This window comes from Alligator mississippiensis, chromosome 5, assembly GCF_030867095.1.
Source record: "Alligator mississippiensis isolate rAllMis1 chromosome 5, rAllMis1, whole genome shotgun sequence".
Taxonomy (NCBI): domain Eukaryota; kingdom Metazoa; phylum Chordata; order Crocodylia; family Alligatoridae; genus Alligator; species Alligator mississippiensis.
In genome coordinates, this window is record NC_081828.1 from 13793470 (window position 1) to 13814018 (window position 20549).

Consider the following 20549-nt stretch of genomic DNA (forward strand, 5'->3'; position numbering starts at 1 on the left):
GAACCCAGAAATATCACCACAGTGGGTCAGATTTTTTTTAGCACTATAGATTCCTGTGCAAAAATTCAGAGTTTATCTTGTGATCCGTGTTTGCACACATAACGGTGCTATCATTGTGCAGCACCCCATGGCATCCTTGAGAGAATTTCAAGGGACAACCATGGCATCCTGGTTGATAATCACTGCTCTAAGCCCTAGCTATGCAACAGAAACAGCCTATGGATATGAAACATAATACCATCTTTATACACATGGCTTAATAGGAATTCCATTCTTTAGTCCAAGTTAAATGCACACAGGAGTTACCTGATGACAAAATTAGGCTTAGAGTATTATATAAATAATAGCTGGTTCCTAAAAAATCATTTTATGTGAGTAGCGAGTGCTCAGAAACATCTGGTAACCCTTTTTTAAAGAAACAATACACTTCCTGCCTTGAAGCTCATGGAAAAGCAATTGCTGTCCTTTCCAAAGTACCCATTGTTAGGGGGAGACTGCTCCATGTAAGCTTTCCAAGTCTGGGGCCGTAACTAGAGACAATGATAGTGTGTGGGTTTAAAGTGAAGGAACAAAGAAGAACCAGCAGCAGAGAAAGCAGATATAATGATATTAAACCAAAGCATGCAGCTCAAGGGGTTAATGAAAATTATATAAATTGAAAATATGCGAAAGGAAATAAATCACAAATACGACACTTAGAAACTAGTATATTGTGAACAATAAATATTTATATTTTTATATATATATATATATATATACAGATGTATATGTATATACATGTGAGGTGAAGTCCATTAACTCCTAACGCATAACAAAAAGCATATAGTACAGGTTGGGTCCAGATGGAACGAATAATAGTTTTCTTCACTATACCAACAATTTTAACTACTTGCAAAAAAAAATCCTTCATACACTTCCTGCTATTTATATCATCATCATAAATTTGGCCTTGATCTTGCCTGTTGAACAAGTGCCCGGACTTATAAGGAAAGTACAGGGAGCATACAAAGTCTACAGGAAGCGAACAACAATGTTAATTTTGTTAAAACTCAGATACACGGAGTTCAAGGAAGCTGCTAAAAATAAAATTGTACCTTGCATGAGCATGTACACAATAGTCAGATCAGGCTTTATTTTGATACTTTGTATAGTTCTTTCAGTCCCTTTGCATTTTGCTCTCTTTGAAAAACTTGTGTTTCATAGTGGTGTTCTTCAGTCAAGCTAACATTATGTCCTTTTATAAAACCAAGATCATGATAATAAAAAATTTGCAAGATTGTAATCCAATGGATGAGCTGAGTATAGACAGTTTTGATGGCCCAAAAGTCCCTATGAAGAATCCTCTTACAGACATCATCTAGCTGACATTGTATTTTCTTTGTTGCGTGTGAAGTTGATTTAGTAAATTCTTCAGTAATAAAATGTGTTAGGGTTTAAATCGAATACAATCGAACTGAGATGTCACTATTGTTTATTTATTTGATTTATATGCCACTCTCTCCAGAAAAGTTGCAGGGTGGCTAAGGATAAAACCAAGATAAATGATCAAAACAGAATAAAATATTGAAGTAAAATTGTAAGTAATAAATAAAACAACTCCCGAAATCATAGCACAGCACTTAACCCCACCTGCTAAAAGCCTGGCCAAATAAGAAGGTACTACAGTGCTTTTGAAAGATGTCCAGGGTTGTGCTCTGATGGTCCACAAGTGGGAGGGGGCTCCAAAGCTGAGGAGCAACAACCTACAGCAGGGGTTTTCAACCTTTTTTAATAGGTGCATCCCTGGCAGCTGGATGCAGAGCAGCAGGAGGGGGAGTCAAGGGGGAGGGTGGTACATGGCTGGATGCAGAACAGCAGCAGCGCGGGGTGATGGATGGTTGCGGCGTTCACCACATGCGAGCTTCCCCCCACTCCCCGCGTCTGGCCGGCTGGGCGGTGCCTGTGCGGCCGGCACAGGTGCACTGCTGCCTTTGCCCCTACCACCCCCAGCCCTGCTCCTGGGAGGCGGCAGCACAAGGTGGTGGGTGGTGGAGCTGCATCCCTGCCTGCCTGCGCGTTCCCCCTAGGGCCTTCCCAAGTACTCCTGGGGGTGCGCGTACCCCTGGTTGACAACCCCTGACCTAGAGCAACCTCCCATGTATTTTCATTAAATGAACTTGGTGCATAGACTGCACTTGTAAGAGGATGCTCAGGTGACATCAGGGGCCATGGCAGAACACAAAGAAAGAGGAAATCCCTTATGTTTATAGGGCCCAGTCCATCAAGGGATTTTCAGGTCAAAACCAGCACCTTGACTCACACCTGGAAAGCTATTGGGAGGCAATGAGCATTTGCTCATCATCACCATCTGGGATCTCCCTGTGGAGCCAAGTAAGAATGGTCCTGCAAATCCCCACCAGGATGTATAAATGCATTATCAGCACCTCATAGCCAACTGTATCAAACACCAGTAAGAGCTCAAATAGGATGAACAGGGTAGGGTTCCCCTGTCAGTCTCCAGGCAAAGATGGTTGAGCAGGGCCAAAAGGCAGTCTCTATACTACATCCAAGACAAAACTCAGGCTAGTTAAATAGAAATAGGTTGAATAAAAAAACCCACTGTTCAGATATAAAGTGCCTGCTTTGTAATTTTAGGTCTTGCGTATAGCTCTCAGGCATTGTCACTTCAGATACCCTATATGCTAAAATAAGTTATGTAAAAAAAGCCAATTTATTCTGAAACAGCCCAGTATATACATAGTTGTATAGAAAATCAGCCTTGCAAGACATATGGAAACAAATGACTTGGTTGTGACAAATGTCTCTGAGTCTTACTTTGCCATATGCAGCATTAGATTGTTCTTCAAAAACAAATTCATCATACACTACCGCCGAGTCTTTGAGAAGCCTGTAACTGTTCGATGGAAGCTCCCTGAAAAATGAGGGTTTGAGTGGATCAAGATTCTGATAGCATACTCTGCGTCGCAGAACTTGTCATACTTATACCCTCTGATTCAATTTCCCGGCAAATGTTTATCATGCAATTCAAAAAGAGGAAAACAACCACTAAGTCGTCAACTGCTCCAAGGACTCCACCAGGGGGTTCAGGCATTATGTCAAATGGAGAAGATAAGCACATGACGGTTCCCAGGGAGCAAACAATGACTCTTAGGAAGAAAATCCATATCAGACCACCTTGGGTGAAGATTCCTCTTAAGGCGAGACGTAGAAGCAGTGGCATGTCATAAAGGTAATCTGCAAACTAAAGAGTTAATTGAGTTATGCTCAGAAGTGATAATACATTCTCCTGCTCTATCTCACGCAGTGTCTATAGGCAGCAGACAAGTTTCTGAACACTTTTTCAACTACAGTTTCTTAACTATGGAATTTACTGATTGAATTCACTAATTTTCCAGAATTTAGAGCCAGGTTTTCTCAAGTGTTCACTCTTACATAGATACCGGAATAGGAGACCCGGTTTTCTAAGGAGCAAAGTATGATTGGTGTTGTTTTTTATGAAGATCTGATCAGGGTTGTTTCATTTAGTGAAGGGCACCTTTGAAAATCTGCTCTCAGGTCCTTGAAAGACCAAAAGACTTCAGCGCTTGAAAAAGTGCTTTTGAAAATCTGGCCCAATGGCCCAATCTAGCAGCCTATACTCAGACTAACATCCCAGTCATGAACTGGGACCTGTAGAACAAAGTTCTTAATAGCAATACAGGGTACTCAGTTACCAAAATATACTATGAGCCTTTAAAGAAATCTTTTTCATGCATCATAGACAACCAGTGATTCATATTACCTTCCATTGCCTGTTAGTATTTTAATTCATTAAATCATAGAACGAACTATGCATGGAATAAATATGCAAGAGGAAATATAATGTTTGGATTTTCTATTGTTATTTAAATTCCCTGCTGGTTTATAAACTAATCTGAAGAAATAAATTTCTGTTTCATGGAACGTACTCAGTTTATCGGCTAAAGTTCATTTCACAGTCCTCTTAGGCCTGCTCCTTAGGGGCAGGAAGACAGGAAGATTTGCCTTGCCATTATCTTTTATGTGAGGTAAGCAAGGAATGTGCAGCACCTGTACATCTGGCTTTCATTTTTGCACAGTTTTGCTGCCTGTGGAGCCCCTGTACTTACTGGGATTTGGGCTTTAATGAATGATTTTCCCTGTAGGCCTGCCTGGTTTTTCACCTGAGAATTGGGATGCACCCAGAGAAGAAACCAGTTTCTTTCTGGTTTCATATCTGATTCAGAACTAAACCTTAAAGGCGGTGGAGATCCTAGGGTTCAAACGTGAACACACTGAAAACCAGCTTGCCCATCTCAAGTTCTGTTTTTCTGCCCTTGATATTTTTCCCCGCTTGTTTTTCCCCTCTCCCAGGATAATGTGTCCCTCTGAGGAGGCACCTGCTTGCATGTGAACCGTGCTCAAAGGCATCTGCCCTGGGCATCTACTAACAGAGAGGCTGAGCCCTGCTGTAAGTGTCAAGAGTTCCTTAGAAAGCGCCAACCAGGGAAACGTGCAGAGAGATTTCCCATACTGTCACAAAATGGGATCTGTCTACCACCTGGGCCTACGTAAGCACTTACCTGTCGAGGTTGTCCAGAGAAGCGCTTGTTGTAATCTCTAATCTCATGTACAATCTGTTTGCTTGGCTTATCTTGTTGATTTTCACAGAAGACATTATTCAAAAGAATCACCTGCGGATAGAAAATAAAGGTGAGCCTTAGCACTGTATCTTTCCATCCAAAGGAGTGCACCACTGCATCATTAAGGGAAAAAAAAAACAACCCTATGCTGGAGTTTATTGTATTTCTCAATATCATCACCATCACATTGACCTTTACCCAGTTTCATTTGAGCAGAAACATTTCCTGCATCTTCCTTTTAAAACCTGTGTATATTTTCCAGTGCAATATGCAGCCTCTGGCAAGAGTCTGAGGTTTTATGGAATATTGTGACACAGATATAACGAACTATAAGATCATAAAACACTGGAGGCCCATTTAATACTTCACAGGTTCCTGATATGACAGGCGTCGAATAATAGTTGCAAATGACCATAGTCCAATTCAAGCCTAAATGGGTTTCGAGATGCTGTGGAAAACTGGCTTAACCTAGGTGTCTTCTTCATTGTATGTTAAGAAGCAGGAGTTTAGAATAGAAATGACTCTTACTTTTTGTCTGCAGAGGGGGCAGCTGATTGCTCCTAGCCAGGAGCCATGTTTCCAGTATGTTATTAGGCAGGAACCTACAGAAAATAAAATCACTGTATTAAGGCACAGGGTGTGGATATTTCAGTAGGGTAGATTTGACAGCAGGCTCTCGGAGTTAAAAATCCCTGGCCCCTTCACATTAGTCCAAAAATCAGTATAAGTCTTTGTTTTCTTCCTAAAAACTGTTTTTTAAAGTAGGATTTTACTTTGAAAAGCAGCTGTTTAAAATGGGTGCCTTCCTTCTGAGAGGATCTACTTTTTCTGCGTATTTAAAAATGTACCTGCTGTCTTCAGGTGAGGCGTTGGTGTTTTGAGTAATGTGAAGGAGTATGCTTGCTCTGTGAGCAGCCCCACTGATTATAGCAGCACCACTCTGGAAGTAAGATCATATTTAACACGCATAAGGGTGTCAAAAACTGGCCCTCGGCGACTAAAGTAGAAGGCTGGGGTAGGGGGTGTTATTACTTTGGCTGCTGCCATTTCTGTGGAATTGCCACATTTCTGGGTGAGTGAGTTGTTGGACTCTATTCAGTTCTTCATTAACAACAGATTTGTTAACTAACTTTCAGTTTAGCTCTCAGTCTTAGCCTGTGCAACTTCCCGGAAAATGGACAGCTGTAAAATCAGGACGGTGGAATTGTACAGGTATAACTGAGAGCAGCACTCGATATGCAGAAATGTTATTGCTGGTCCAAAGGAATTAGCAACAAAAAATCCAGAGATTTTCTTGACTTTCATCATCCAGGCTCAGTGCATAAGGCTGACAGCTAGGGAAACCAGCTTTCGATTTGCAGACTGATCACATTTGACACAAGCATTGTAGTGTTAATAGAACTGGGATGGTCCAGGAAATAAATGAGAAGTAAGGTTGGTGGGGTAAGGTAATATCTTTTGTGTTCACAAACTTATCTAATATCTCTACCAACTTAGTGTTAGGGTGTGTACAGTCGTTTGCTGCACCTGGCCTGTGTTCATGTGGAGCTGCGTGGGGAAATCAGTGTAAATAACTCAGGGTAGGGTGAAGGGTGGCTGGTATTGGGGGGTGGGGGCGGGTTGCCCTATTGGGGTGGGAGCGTTCAGCAGTTGAGGGGTGGGAATAGCACAGCCCCAGGGCTGGGGTGAGTAACTGGGCTTCTGCAGACCCAGGGCTGCACTGCCAACATGTGCAGGCATTCGTGAGGTTGGGTTAACCCTTTCTTAAATCAGGTTAACTCAATCTCAGGTCGGTATTCCTATGAACTTCCTGAACGTATGGTCTGTAATAAATCTGAAAATAAAAACTCAGGGAAGACCTGTATGAATAACCAATAATAATAAAATGGTATCTTTCTCTAACTCTCAGTTAATCTGCCTAGAAAGCCTTGGGCTGACCACTTTAAGAAAAACCAGAAAAACACTTTTTTTAAAGGGTAGAGTTTATAAAAAGCTATTCTGCACTGGCCTGCCCCTCTTCCAATGGATGTCAGTGGGAGTTTTACTACTGATTTCAGTGGCAGTAGATTTAGAGCTAAACTGAACATTTTTTAAAATCCTACCCTCAAGTTTTATTGCTTCAAGATGTGAAAAGGTAAATGTTGTACAAGGACTGGCTCTGTACAAATATAGGTATTTTATAACATGCTTGACACACTGGGTTGGGCTTTTCTCTTAAAAGGGTAAATGATGCTGCACTCGGAGGAAAACAAAGTCTAAATAATGCCAATAATAATAATAATAAGCTCTTACATTGCACTTCTCATCCAGTGATCTGAAGCACTTTACAAATGGGGTCAATAATACAGACAGAAAGGGGAAAAAAAAGTGTAGAGAAACAGAGATGATAATATACTTCACTGTTACATCTATCTCCTTACATGAAAAATCTGCATAATAAATTGCTGGATATTATTGGAAACATTTTTGGAACCATCTGTTTTTGTCCCATATTTGTTCTGGGCTGGAAGAAATTCAGGATATCAGTTTTTCCTGTGTGTGCACATTTTATAAAGCAAGTCATGTACATAAAAGCCTCAGAGACTCCTAAAATACTCTGATGCCAACTTTCAAACATGGCTGGTTCCTATGACCTACTCCCTGATTTTGGTAAATCCTTAATTGCACCACGAGTCAGATTATAGAGATGATGGTCATGAACAAACTGTGCTGAGCCAGCATAACATCAGTCTAGAAAGAAATGATGATTTCTCTTAGCAAAAATCATATTCCAGAGTAGTAAAAAGTCTTTCAGCACCTTTTAGGTTGCAGTCATAATGTCCCTGCACCTTCCAATATCGACTGGTGAAAAGCATGTTCTTTCCCAGGGATGCAGCTGGGGCAACATATCTGATGTCCTAAAGGAATATGTTCTAAAACTCTCTCCAGAATATGCTTATTTCTTATTGTAGCAGCAGTGTCAGAAGGCCTGATTCTCTTTAAGACTTAGGCCTTTTTTTATAACTGGCACTGTAAAGAAAGCTAAAGTAAGTGTAAATAGTGTGTAAATGTTGTTTTAAGGCCCCTTAAAAGTGATATAGTGGAGACTTACTGTGGAAAAAAAATTCAGTCTTAGTGAGTGCATCTACACGAAATGCTACAGCAACGTAGCATCGGCAGGCACGAACTGTGATGCCAATGCTACTGCGCAGTAGGGTTGGAAATGACCTGCGTGCCACCGGGACTGCGCAGTATCAGCTTTAAAAAGTACTAAATGAATGCACAGTAACAACTGCACAATCGGGTGCCCATGTAGATGTGCCCATGTCTTTATTAGGCCTGTGCGAAGCAGCAAGTATTCTCTTCGAATTCGGATTTGGTCAATTCAGATGGACAGTGATTTGATTTGGAGATTCGACTCACTATCCTGACTCGATTTTGCCAAATGGGATCTGAAGATTCGGCCATAGACTAAACAGGCTGCAGTCCTCACCATGCTGGACACAGCTGCCTCCAGCTGGTAAGTTTGTTGTGGTGGGTGGAGGGGGGCAGATCAACATCCCCCGCCTGGAAGCTGCGTGTGCTGGTTGGGCTGGGTCCTTCCACACACAAGGGTGGAGCAAGGTGTGTGAGCTGGGCAGGTTACAATTAATTGGTGGGTGCCCACAAGCCGGATAAAATTGCCTGGTGAGCCATATAAGGCCTGGGCTGTATTTTGTCTGCTCCTGTCTTAGATGGACACAGGGAATTCCTACAAAGGTCCATGGGAACTGCATAGATATATTTTAGAGCATAATTGGGTCTCACAAGTGCAATTTTTATGAATTAATATTAAAAGCTGAACTTTACAATTCTTAGCTTTGGAGTACTTTCAGGTATAACTTTAACTTTATGAGAATGCCAGAGTTTGTGAGGTTTGCATAGATTATTGCAGTTTGGACTTTTACCGGCTATTTGCCATTCACAGGCTTCATTGCAACCTATTAGTATTGAACTGGCCTCATGGGGATCTGTTTCCTGTTTATTGCTTAAAGTCTTCATGGGCATTTCAAAACCTTTTCAGCAGTTCATAAATGTGAAAGTGTCAGACAAACACAATATTGTTGCTAATTTTCTAGTAGTTTAAAATAAACAAAGATGGGGCTTAATCTGCTCCCTCCCTAGTGAGACAGCACTTACAGATCCAGTGAGAACAGACACAGGATCTGAGATCTTGAGATCTCAGTAGCAAGTGTTCTGCCTTCACTGAACTGTTCAAGCACCATATGCTCCAGTCTGGAAAACTCACCACAAAAGATATGTCCACAGTTGGTTTCTACTGGGCAAGCTGCTGTTTGGAGACATATCGGGCAATTGAAGTCACTGTGATAACGTGGTTGCCAATGCTGGAGAGATTCCTAAAACAGAAAAAGTCAAAATTCTCTAGTAGATGCATATTTTCAGTGACATCATTTATTAATATTACATTAACTATTAATTATTCTATTTCATTTGCAAACAAGTGTATTAACATTAACCATTACTTGGCCTACAGCAATCACGGAAGGATACATCAGTGGTGGCAGATGACAGAACTAGGAGCAAGGATCTCAAGTTGCAGCAAGGAAAACTGAGGTTAGATATTAGGAAAAATTATCTTACTAGGAGGATAGTAAAGCACTGGAACAGGTTACCCAGGGAGGTTGTGGAGTCTCCATCCCTAAAGGTTTTTAAGATTCAGGTAGACAAAGCCTTGACTGGGATGATCCAGTCAAGGATGGTCCAGCTTTGAGCAGAAAGGAGGACTAAATGGTCTGTTCCGACCCTGATTTTCTATGTTTCTCCACCTAACAGATGGGGAAACTGAAATGCCTAGAAATTGAATGACTTATTTAATGTAACAAATCATGGCATTTTTACACATGCAAACACTGCAGCACTGCATCATGTGCAGTTGTATAAGTGGCGAAATGCATGTCATGGAGCAGAAAATGGTGGCGATCCGCTTTTGAACTCAAACACGTAGAAGATGTTTTAGTTCAAAAGCGCACTGCCGCCATTTTCTCCATGACCCAAGTTAACCCCTACCTAGTCCTCTTACTATTGAATTCAGGGCTTTGGATCCCTGCTCACCATGAAAAACTGCTGTGATTGCAGGGCCAGAGAAGATTTAACTTGGTCCTTGGTGGTGACAGCTCTCTGGCAGCAGTATTCTGCCCCTGCTCTACTCCACACAGCCAGAGGCTCAAGCTCTCCTGCCTCCATCTGGTGCCCCAGGATGCAAACTGTTAGGTATGCCTCTGGGAGTCAAGGATCAGCAAGGATCAGAGCAGCAGTTGGAGAAGGGGAGGGCTTAACTCGTGGCAAGCCAACCAAAAAGGTTGGCCACAACTGACCTAGGCCATCTTTACTGTTCATACAGGACGCCTCTACGTGAGCAATTAATGCACATGAATAAACTCCTGGACTTATTGCTCTGGAGTTTTTTGCTCCTATGCGCAGCATTTGAATGTGCACCTAGGAACAAAAAACTCCAGAGTATATTGCTCTGGAGTTTATTCATGTGCAGCACATTGAGCCTGGTTGGAACAGCTACAGCTGGTAGCAGCCCAGGGCTACTCCAGTCGGGCTAAAATTGCTACAGAGAGGCTGACTTGGACATGAGGGTATTTCAGGGCTGGGCTAGTCAACAGGTAGCTCCCACATTGAAGTACCCTTGTGTCCCAGCCATCCAGGCAGTATCTACACATGTGCTGCTGTGCAAAAAAACCCTCCAGAGCAGGCTAGTACTTTTACAAGTACTTTTACAAGTACTAGCCCGCTCCGGAGTTTGTTTCATGTGCCCTAATAGGGGCATACATGTAGACAGAGATGTTTCCTGTGGAGTTAATTAGGCAGCTCTTTAATAAATGTCTTGAGTAGGTGCACCCACTGAGTCCTAAATTCTGTCTCAATAACCCAGTTATTTTTCTTGTTGTTCATTGCCAGTTTCAGCCAGTTCTTACATGTACCAGAATAAAAGGCTTGGTGGGTATGGAAATGATGGCTTTTCTTGGACTGCCATGATTATTTGTCCAGTGTAAACCACAGGCCTTGTACAGTGAATAACTAATGGAGGATCACCTGTAACTCAAATAAAGGGCTGTGTTTTTAGAACAAGAGAATATGAGTTTTATCCCCACTGTCAGTATAATTTTTCAAAGGGGCACTGTGAAGTCATAGATGGCCATGCATTACCTATGGGGATATAACACAACACCCCAAAAGTATCCTATCCTTTTGTTCTAATTTTTAGTGGAAAGGATGTAAGGTTTAGTTTGTTCTCCGGGCTTTTGTTTCAAGATCGCCTACTGCCCACTCCTATAAATAAAGTCTGCTTGGTATTATAGTCATTTCTGCCATAGCTACCTGATATAATGAGTGGTAAAGAAAAGGCTAAGCAGAATTTTTCTTACTGTATATCAGTTTTTTGCTATGACAGAAAGTTATTGCCAGTTTAATTTATTCAGATTTATTAGCTGGCTTCTGCTGGATCAGGAGATAAAACGTGCTTGCCTCTTTTCATTTTTATGTATATTAAAGAAAATATTGCTTTTTAGATTTTTGTCACTTGTCATTGCCAAACTTAGATCAACCTGTGAAGACAGTCTAGTAACAGTGTAGTTGGCACTCTTTTCTTCTGAAGATAAAGTTATTTCAATGTTCGTGTCACTCCCATTTAGTAATTGGACTCCTCTGAATTCAGGAAGCAGCCTCCATAGACATTGATTTGTTCTAAGGTAATACCATTTGTCTTTCACTTCCTGTGCATAGTCAAAGGGTACAAGAGGAGAAGGAGTATCAGTTCCACAATTTCATTTTGCATTTGGATCAAAATGTAGTTAAAAGTAGGTGTTTCTTGATGAGATATGCCAAATGATATAGAATGGTATGTTACTACAAAGGAAATAAGGCATATGATTATGGTTATTTTATGATGTCACCATATGCATGGTCATGCCTTATTGCCCAACAGGAAGGTACATGCCAGTGTTCTTGTTTGCTCTGGTGCATATTTCAAAAGCAAGGTTGGCACCCACTTTCCTGATGAATCCGTGAAAACGCCCCCACACCATTTGATCTATTTCTGGAACATTCAATAAAGAGCATAATAATAGAACTTAGCTCTTTCAGTGGTAGAAAGCAGTAGAGACAGGGAATGCAGTGAATGCCAAGCTCATGGGAAAAGCAGACAAAGATCAATTTTATTAATTTAAAGACTCCAAAAAAGAGTGAGGTTGACAAGCAGCTCTACAAAACAACTGAGCTTACATCCTGCTATCTCTGCCAGTTCATTGACTACATGTGTCGAAATCAGTGCCCTCTAAATGATCCTTTTCTTTGTATGATAAGGATCTGGAACCAAGAGGAAGTAGGGGTTTTTTAAAAACAAAATATCAAACCCACTAAAAAAGTCTCATTTGTATAAGCTGCAATGAGTTGTATGAATTATGTAATCAAGTACTAAATAAATGCACAGTAACCAAAGTTACTGAGCAGTAGCACTGGCACACGCCTTTTTAGTGACACTATTGTGCCATAGCCTAATAAACAGTGCTAGTACTCTACTGCACAGTATTGTGCTGTGGTGTACTACTGCAGAGCATTATTAGGCTACTGTGCAGTTAGTGTCTCATGTAGATGTGTCCAGTGTGACTTAAAAAAACACATCCATCATGGCATTTTAATGTATTCCAACTTCTCAAAATGCTTTGGGGACCTCTTTGTAGACTCAAAGGGACAGCCTCGCAACTGACATCTATTTTCACTGGTGAAACTCTGACAGTTTACATCCGCTAAAGGCCTGTGCCTTAGTCCACCACCATGGTGTTTACAAATGCTGCACGTTTGACCTAAGTGTATCAAATCTTTACTTTGCAAAGTAATAAAACATATACTCCTTTAGCTTTGTCTAGTACAAAAACAGGAACCAAATGTGTTTCCAATTATGGAGCAGATATTGAATAAAGGAAACCCAGCATTCCCAGACCATAACCAATGGAAATTTTGAAAAGCTCTCCTGACCTCTGCAACCTCAGTAAGTATAAATTGCTTTTGTATTTTATATTAAACTATAATGTAAAATAATGAACTTACTATGGGATTCCTAGAAGAAAAATGGTTATAGCCTTTTTCCAGATGACTCATCTTTTGCTGATTGACATTAGCAAACCTGTAAAAACAGAGTTTGTGCTATTTTAAAAAATGATAGAATTGAATATTACTTTGTTGCCACGTAATATCAGCTCCAGCTTCTAACATGAATCATTGCATTAATGAGTGCCTAAACTCATCAGGTATATCTAGTAGGCACTGCATGTAAGTACAGATTTGTGCTTAAACATAGAAAATTCCAATCATTTTCTACTCAAGGCACTGTGTGTCACATGGGTTAAAAATTCAAAATCCCAGAAGCCAGCCTAATAATAATCCACTAATTATGACTCACAGAAAGGAACACAGACATGCATGCAGTACAACAAAAAGTTAAATTCAGAGTTACAAAGTAAATTTATCTTCTTGAAATACCAGTCTTCTTTCCCTACATTCTGGGAAAGAAAAGTATGGGTACCGAAGAGCTTCACATAGGAGAAATCTCCCCAGTTGACCTCTAAGAAATATTTGGGTCACCCAGAAGGGATAAATTTTGTAATTATTAAGCACTAAAGCTACAATTTCCAAAGCCACCTAAGGGATTTGAATACTTAATTCTCATTAAAATGAATGAGTGCTTGGACCTCTATACATTTAGGCAGTTGAGAAAAATCTTAGCTTCAAGATTTTCTTCTGATTGCCAAATAGATACTGAAAATGATTTTGTTTTGTAATGTTGGAATTCCATTGTGCCTGACACAGTATAGGTAGTTGTCCAGGATGGGCAGATAATGACAGAGACAGACCCAAGAATATCAATATAATCAACATTTTTAAAAATGTACGTTGCACGTGGGTAAAAAAGTGTGTTTTCATTGGAGAATATTCTTGCATCTTTCAACATCAGGAATGCTAGATACTGTGGGACTATATTCTTCCTTTTCCAAACGATCACCTAAGTGTGATCTTTCTGTAATAGCTGGCATCCTCTGATCTTCCTCAAAATAATACACTGTGGGTGCATCTACATGTGGAATTAATGCAAATGAATAAAGTCTGGCATGGATTGTGCTGGAGTTTATTGATCCTGAGAACCATATTTACACATGTGCCTGGGGCCAAAGCACACTGAGCTGGGTCGGAGCAGCTCTGGCTGGCAGGAGCCCTGTGGGGTCAGCCTGCCAGCCCAGGGCTGCTCCAACCTGCTCAATGTGTTATGGAGGGGCTGCCTGGGGCACAAGGGTGCTTCAGTGCTTCACTTCTACCTGGCTCAGTTCCCAGCCGCTTGCAGCCCCATGAAACTGAGCCCAGTAGTGGGTAGCAGAGCTCAGTGCGGGAGCTGCGCTCCACCTCCCTCCACTGGCTCAGCTCCTGCGGCCGGTCCCAGGCAGCAGCAGCAGCCTCCCGCCTGCACCCCCGGGAGGGCTACAGGGCTCTGCCGGACTCCTCCCCGGGGTGCGGGCCCTGATCTGCCTGCGATCAGAGGAAGCTGCTCCTCTTCCAGTTTCATGCTTCCGTATTATAGCCTGGGCAAAACGTTGAAACAGCATCGAAACATCAAAACTGTTTCGACAAAATGAAATGGAACAGTGCTTTCAAAATGAAACTAGAAACGAAACACTGTTCTGTTGAAACTTCGAAACAGAAGTTGAAGCAAAACAGTGCTGTTTTGCAGTCCTGCTGTGCAGTAGCACCCCCAAACAGCTTTTGCGTGACGCTGACTCTGCAGTAGCTCGTTACTAGGCCTGTGTGAAGCAGTTAGCATTCACTTTGGATTCAGGTTCGGCCAATTTGGGGGACAGTGATTTAATTTGGTGATTTGAATCGCTGTCCCGAATTGAGTTGGCTAAATCTGATTTGGAGATTCCGCTGCTGCCAAATCGCCGAATCACACAGGCCCATCCCCCAATTTTCTTAAAGGGCCAGAGCTGGGGCAGGTGGGGCAGCCATGGGCGGGGGGGGGGCTGAGGGGAGCAGGCGGGGGTCAGGGGCTCGTGCAGAGCACCCCCATGTAGCATGGGACAGTGAAGATCGCCCCCGCACCTGATAGCACCTGGTGAGTAGGGAGCTGGGGTGGGCAGGGCAGCCACGGGGGGGCGCGGGCTGAGGGAATGGGCAGGGGGCACTGGGGGGCTGGGAGAGCAGGCAGGGGATGGGGTGGCAGGAGTCCCTCCATGGCCCTCTCCCCTCTCCTCCAGCCTCCCCTCCCCTGCCTCCTACATACCAGCTCTGAGCTCCAGCTCCCTGCTGCAGTGGGCAGGGACTGCCCAAATCATCAAAAGTCTCCAAATCTTTTTTGAATCAATTTGGAGAGCTTTGAATCAATTCGGACCTTTTTATTGGTCCCCTGATTTGATTCAGATTCGGAGATTCAACCACCAAATCGGGCCGAATCTCCTCTGAATCAAATCAGCACCCGAAGCTTTGCACAGCCCTACTCATTACTACTGTGCAGTGGTTTGTTACTACTGTGCAGGAGTGTTGCATCACAGTTCATGCCCTGCAACGCTACTGTGCAGTAGTAACGAGCTACTGCACAGTCAGTATCTCATGTAGCCATGGCCACTGTGCTGCTGGAAGACCACTGAAACTACTCCCTTACTGTACTGCAATTAGGGCTCAGCACTTGGTGGTTTAGTTCTGGTCTTTCTTTTAAAGTTTTGCAGGTTAAAAAGAAACTATCATAGGGCAAAAAAGCAGCTGCTAGAAGCTGGTTTTATGCCACCCTGATCTCTCTGTAAATGAAACTGTGCTGTCCAGATGCAAGGGGCTGTGCATAAAGGATTTTTCTGCTACCATAAAAAGTAAGTCAGGAGCTGCTTCCTTATCTGTGACCTGAGTCTTTTGTACATTAAAGTAACTGTTAATTTAAGAAAGAAAATGGACTGCCTTCTATTTAACTTTAAATAAATCCAAAAGCTATAAAGACTCTTAACAAAGGGGAAAGAATTGGAAAGCCACAAGTGGGACAGTCTAACAGAGGGGTATGCATGTCCTAATGAATTTTCCCCCTAGGCTTATCATATTAATCTGCAAACCCAATCCTAATATATCTTGTAAGAGTTAATGCCCAAACCCAAGGCTTTAATTCTTTGATGTATTAGACCTATACAGCTGATGACCTATTTTACCCTGACAGAGTTATCATGCTTATTTAAACATTATTTATTACCCTGTGGAAAGTTTCATGAAAAAGAACAAAGGAAAATGATCATTATATTCTAAATAAAATATCAATTTGATGTATTTAGCATATAAAAACATAGATGACTATCTTAATTGTTAGTGAAAGCTATCAGAAAAGTAAAACCATTTTATTCTAGCTGAGAATTTGTCCCACAGTGAACAGTTTTCTTGCATTCTATCATTATATAGGGGGAAAGTATCTAACATATGTATCTTTTAAACACGTTGGGCATGAGCCTGATCTTATTTACCCTGATTTATCAAAAATAACTACCAAGATCAATGGATTTACATAGTTGCATTAATGGTCTGAGACCAGAACTAGGCTTATTAGATGGTGAAAACTATTACAGAAAGAGTTAATCACATAGCACCATTATTTTAAAATGTCTTAAAATGGTATTTGTGTCCCATTTTGCCAGGATGTTTTTATTATATGTGTCTGAATTTTAAAGCACATATTCTAGCCCACATAGTGTTGGCCTCTTTAGTTTAGATGTTGTCAGTTTTCACAGTATGTTAGCTTCCATCTATATTTTCCAGATGCAAATGGTAAAATTGAGGTTAGTTAAAAATAACTTTATTAAAATAATTTGGCACCAGGACAAGTTGGCAAAGAGCATTGTGGATTCATCTTCAATGGAGATATTAAAGGCTTAGACTTGTCATTCATCTATCAGGGGTGGATTAAGAAAAACTAATTGAATCTTGCACTGATTTCAGTGACTACTTTACATGAATAAGGACCACCGCACAATTTAAATTGCTGATTATTTTTAAATAATCATTTTTAAATGATTTATTTTAAATACTATAAACTGGATTTTTGAGGGGTCCAAAGGAGTTAGTGTCCAGTTCCCACTGATTTTCACTATGAGTGCCTAAAATGTCCTTTGAAAATCCAAGCCTTGGATAATAAAATATTGACATTGTCTGTGCATTCTGCATCTGTCTTGTTGAAGCTGACTCGCTTGGCCACCTCACTGAATTCAATAGTCCATTTTGCATGTTTTGTCTGCCATATGAATCTTTCATTAATGTCTCCTCACTGGCCCAGTATCAATAGGAAGGGGGTGGAGGATGCTCTCAGCTCTGCCTAGCCACTGTGGTGTTAAAGGCACTCTAGCAGGAAGTAGGAGGTGTGGGCTAAAGCCCTTTTTTACTGAAGAAGGCAGTGCTGTGTGAAGCTTCGGTTCCTGATTACATTCGGTGAAGATTCGACCTGCTTTGGTGGCCTAATCTCTGAATCAAATCAGAGGACCCTTCAATCTCTCCGAATTGAATTGGAACCCTCCAAATCGATTCAGAGAGATTTGGAAAGATTCGGAGATTCGGACATAGACACAGCATTACATGTTTTTTCTGCATACCTCAAGGTACCAGGCGGCTCGTGAGTGCTGTGATGCTGGGGTGGATGAGCATCCCACAGGAGCGGGAGGCTCCTCAGAGCACTCGACAGCAGACCCAGAAGTGGACCAATAGCACTTCTGGTCCACTTCTGGATCCTCTGGGGAGTGCGCAGGGGGGGCCCCCCATGCCCCATGAGGCTTGGCGACTGGTGCCTCCTGGGTTTGGGGGGGCATCTGGGGTCCCCCCATGGCCGATTGCTGAGCCGGGAGGGCACAGGGGTAGCCCCCAGTGCACTCCCCGGTGGATCCGGATGTGGACCGGAAGTGCTTTCGGTCCACTTTCAGGTTCACCACCAAGCATGTGGGGGGGTGTGCCCTGTGCTCCTGTGGGATGCTCCATCTGCCCCAGCATTGCAGCGATCACAAGCTGTGCTGGTACCTCGAGGTATGTGGAAAAAACATTTAAAGCTGTGTCTATGACCAAATCGCTGCTTCTCCGAATCAGCATCGAATCTTCAGATTCGGATGTGGCCAAATCGAATTGGGGACAGTGATCCAAATCAACGAATCGAATCGCTGTCCCTGATTTGGGCCGAATCCAAATCAAATACGGCCCACTTTGCACACCCCTAGAGGAAGGCCTACAACCCAGATCTCCCACTTCCTGGGCAAGTGCTTTAATCACTAGGCTGTTGAACAAAACGTAGACAGAAGGATCACAACCACGGCTGCAACATAAAACAGTTGCTCCATGTGGTTCTTTCTCTGGCTAGAGATCAGGGACTTCTGCAGAGTTTATGCATTTTCCCAGATAGAACTGAATGGCAACAGAGCTGGAAGTGGAGGCCAACACCTAAATGGCTATTCTGAATTGTTTCTGGGCATGCACAGTGGCCCAAAATTAGGCCTTTTCAGACCAAGGTGAAGTGGTATAAGTAATTAGATACTACAGCAGTCTTACAGCTGTTGCACAGGCTGGAATATAACTCTATTTAGTGACTGGGGTACCTAAAAAACCTCATAACTTCCACTTAGAAATCAAAAAAGTGGAACGGGATGTGGGCAAAAGGCCTAACATTTGGCACCAGAGCCTATATTTATACTCCTGAAAAGATTAGTCTGCTTTTACAGAGTTGTTCTACAACTTACACTGATTTCATTGCAAATGGTGAGCATACAGTAATTACTGAAAATCAGACCTCACTTCGGTGCCATGACATAGACTTGCGGTGCTGACCTTTACATGCTGAAGTGAGAGAGACTGGACAATACTTTTTAACCAGATCACATGCCTAAAATAGATGATTGTTCTAAAGTGACTTCCTAAATAACATTTTCTACAAATAGAGACAGGATAAATTTGCTTCTTCAGCCACCTGACAGGAGGATACCATGCTGAAGCTCTCCGAATCGATTCAGAAAAGATTTGGAGAGCTTCGGTGATTCGAGCAGTCCCTGCCCACTTCAGCAGGGAGCTGGACCCGGATTCGGAGTTGGTAAGTAGGGGGCGGGGGAGGGGAGGGCTGGAGGAGGGGGGAAGGGACCATGGGGGGACCCCTGCCAGGCCCCATTCTCTGCCTGCTCCCCAGCCCCTCTGACCCCTCCACCCCCTGCCCACTCTCCCAACCCTCCCCTTCCCCCACGGCCACCCAGCCCCAGCTCCCAGTGCTTTAAAAATAAGCCCCACTCACTGGGTGCTGCTGAGCAGCGGGATGATCCCTACTGCCCCCCACTATCCCACACCATGTGGGGGGCTCTGCCACAAGCCCCCTGATCCCTACCTGCTGTCACAGCCTCACGGCTGCCCCACCCACCCCAGCTCTGGCCCTTTAAGAAAAAAAAAACAAAAACAACCCCCAGACTCACCAGCTCCTGAAGCAGCCTCGAGGCTTCTGGGGGCTCATGCAGAGCCCCCTATGCAGCACGAGGCAGTGGGGGACAACGGGGAGTGCAGCCCTGCTGGGCAGGACCCCAGTGAGTAGGGGCTTCTTTTGTTTATTTGTTTTTTAAAGGGCCAGAGCTGGGGTGGGCAGGGCAGCCATGTGGGGCTGGTGAGGGCGGGCAGCACCCGGTGAGTCGGGGCTTTTTTTTTCAAAGAGCTGGGAGCTGAGGCGGGCAGGGCTGCCATTGCCAGGGCTGGGAGAGCGGGTGGGGGATGGGGCCTGCGTGATGTGGAGATTTGGCTGATTCAGCAGCAGCCAGATCTCCAAATCAGATTCGGCTGAATCGATTCGGGACAGTGATTCGAATCACCAAATCCAATCACCGTCCCCTGAATCAGCCGAATCCAAATCCAAATCCGAAGTGAATACTAGCCATTTCACACGGGCCTAGTAGATACAAGTATTAAAAAAAAAAGTGCATTAACTAATGTGCCATACCGCATGTGTAGACGCTGACCGGGAGTAATTGACTTCTGGTCAGGCTAGGCAGCAGAGGGCTGAGAGAGCTGTCCTGGCTTGGCAGGATGCTGCCTGCCAGCCATGTGGACATCGGGACCTATCTGGATCTCCGTGTGGCTAAGAGATCTGTCCCGGCAGCTGGGTAGCTGCCTCCCTGCCCCGTGGAGATCAGACCTCTCTCAACTTCCATGGGGCAAGGAAAGCTGTCCCAGCTGCCTTCCCAGCCACGTGGAAATCAGGACCCATCTCCCCACTCAGGGCCAGCCTAATCTCCCCCCAGCTGGGACAGAGCTGCTCATGAAGCTGGGACACCTGCTGGAGCTCAGGGCTAAGCCCCCGTGCCCCCTGCCACAGAGCCTGGAGCTGCCCCTGGCTGCTGCATGGGGCAGAGCAGGGCAGAATCAGCCCTGGACTGGGCAATACCTGTCGGGCTCAGTTTGCTCCCGACAGGGGTGCATATGTAGACATGCACAAAGGAGCACTTTAATGAGGCTGAATTATTAGTGCAGAAAGTTCAGGAGCATTAATTGCACATGTAGATGTACGCAGTTTGTCTCCAAGGTACAACCCTGCTCTACCCTTCTTCCTGACTTCAGACTAACATAGTTAACCACCTCTCAAAGGTTTGAACTAGAGGTCAGAGCATTGTCTAAACCTTCCTCACCCTGTGGCCTTGGGCAGGTCACTTAACTTCCCAGGTTCACCGGGTGTATTTTTTTTTTAAATTGTAAGCAGTCCATGATAAAACTTGTCCATCTCAAAGATATGTCAGAAGGAAATTAATTAAAATTGGCATAGCGCTTTGAAGTTGAAAAGTGCTAACTATTATTAAACAATTTTTTCGAACATCAGCCATTATTCAGAATTAAAATAGACCTCAC

General features: G+C 43.3%; 1 protein-coding gene across 2 annotated transcripts in view; it reads right to left on the reverse strand.

Moving 5' to 3' along the window:
• Positions 1 to 708: 708 nt before the first annotated feature.
• LOC102568008 (E3 ubiquitin-protein ligase RNF170) overlaps positions 709 to 20549 on the reverse strand; it is a 33202-nt gene continuing 13361 nt past the window's right edge. For both annotated transcript variants that reach the window (XM_059727892.1, XM_059727891.1), the window contains 5 exons: positions 12735 to 12810; positions 8908 to 9016; positions 5169 to 5242; positions 4581 to 4691; positions 709 to 3241 (listed from right to left, as the gene is read on the reverse strand). In XM_059727892.1, coding sequence (XP_059583875.1) covers positions 2936 to 3241; positions 4581 to 4691; positions 5169 to 5242; positions 8908 to 9016; positions 12735 to 12810 — 676 coding nt within the window. In that variant the 3' untranslated portion in view covers positions 709 to 2935. The remainder of the gene's footprint in view (positions 3242 to 4580; positions 4692 to 5168; positions 5243 to 8907; positions 9017 to 12734; positions 12811 to 20549) is intronic.